Here is a 1261-nt window from a genome sequence, read left to right on the forward strand (position 1 = left end):
GGGGAGAGAATTGAAATTTCTTGCTTGACCGGACTCTCTATTCGGGCGTATTACACTTGCGAACTTACAATCTTTAAACGGCATCGCAGCATTTCACTTGCGAACCTAAAATCTTCAAAGGTCACCCAACATTTCACTTGCGAACCTATCCCATATCGGGCCAAAAATATCAGATAGAACTCGGGAATTGTTAAGCTTGTGACATGTTTAAATAATGCGATTCAGACACTAGATGTTACCATTACTCACATTTTAACAGAATGTCCAGACTTTGGAGGGGCCCGAGGGAAATGTTTTAAATGCAAATAAATTGCAAGATCTGTTCTCTATCGTTGATCCCTACAGAATTCTTGATTTTATGAAGGTCACTGGCCTTTACAATAAAGGGTAGATAACATTATTTTTTAAATAACTTAAAATGTTATTTAAAAAACAGAGATTTTACCCCAAATTTTTAACATTTTAATCGAAATATTGACCTAAACCAAGCCGTGCTATGAATTGTGAATGCAACCAACTTGTCTTTCGCGCGCTTATATGACTTTAGGCAGTTGCGAGCGCGGTAAAAGTCTTACTAAATGCCACCAGGACAGTGCTACTGACTGAAGTTGTCTTTAGACCATTCCGAAAGGGGGGATATTAACATATTCTTAAGCACAGTAGAATTGTAAAGAAACTATTATCAATGGCATGCTCACACTGTACATGAGCAACATAGCGGGAACTGCTGCTTTTTCTTTTCTCATCCTTGCGATCGTCATTTTCCCTCTACTTCTTTTGTGTATGTTTGTCACTCTCTTGGAAACTTCAATTCCCGGGGTGCCTTGATAGTCGAAGCAGACTTTGTGCTGAAGAGGCAAGAGCGTCGAGCAGAGTGAGCCTGATTCCCTGTTTTGGACTTCTCTGTTGACATCCACACCTAGGCACTCATATGACCTTATGCAGTTGTGAGCGCTGTAAAAGCTTACTAAAACTAAAACAAAAAACTCCTTGCTAAAACAAACAATGCCAGTTCGTGGATGCAGCGATGGTGTATGTTTCCGTGTTTTCTTGCCAGATGATAAAAGGAAAACATTCAGCTGCCAGGGTTTTGGAGCTGTCACTCAGAAGTTGCCAGATTTTGTTGTTCCGAACATCGAAGTTCTGAATTTGCCATATGACGGTGAGAGATGATTTCTGTTCTCATTTCGTGAATTTTGTTGTTGTTGTTGTTATTGTTGTTGTTGTTTTTGTTAAAGAGGAGGAGGAGGAGGAGGAGGAG

The 1261-nt window shown here is 40.0% G+C and overlaps 1 protein-coding gene across 1 annotated transcript in view; it reads left to right on the plus strand.

The window, feature by feature from the left end:
* Positions 1-1261, plus strand: part of LOC101860687 — a gene marked incomplete at its 3' end in the record, with an annotated part of 45922 nt that overhangs the window by 32968 nt on the left and 11693 nt on the right. The window contains 1 exon segment of the mRNA XM_013087393.1: positions 1058-1162. Within this exon segment, the coding sequence (XP_012942847.1) occupies positions 1058-1162 (105 nt within the window).

Source organism: Aplysia californica, unplaced genomic scaffold, assembly GCF_000002075.1.
Source record: "Aplysia californica isolate F4 #8 unplaced genomic scaffold, AplCal3.0 scaffold00583, whole genome shotgun sequence".
Taxonomy (NCBI): domain Eukaryota; kingdom Metazoa; phylum Mollusca; class Gastropoda; order Aplysiida; family Aplysiidae; genus Aplysia; species Aplysia californica.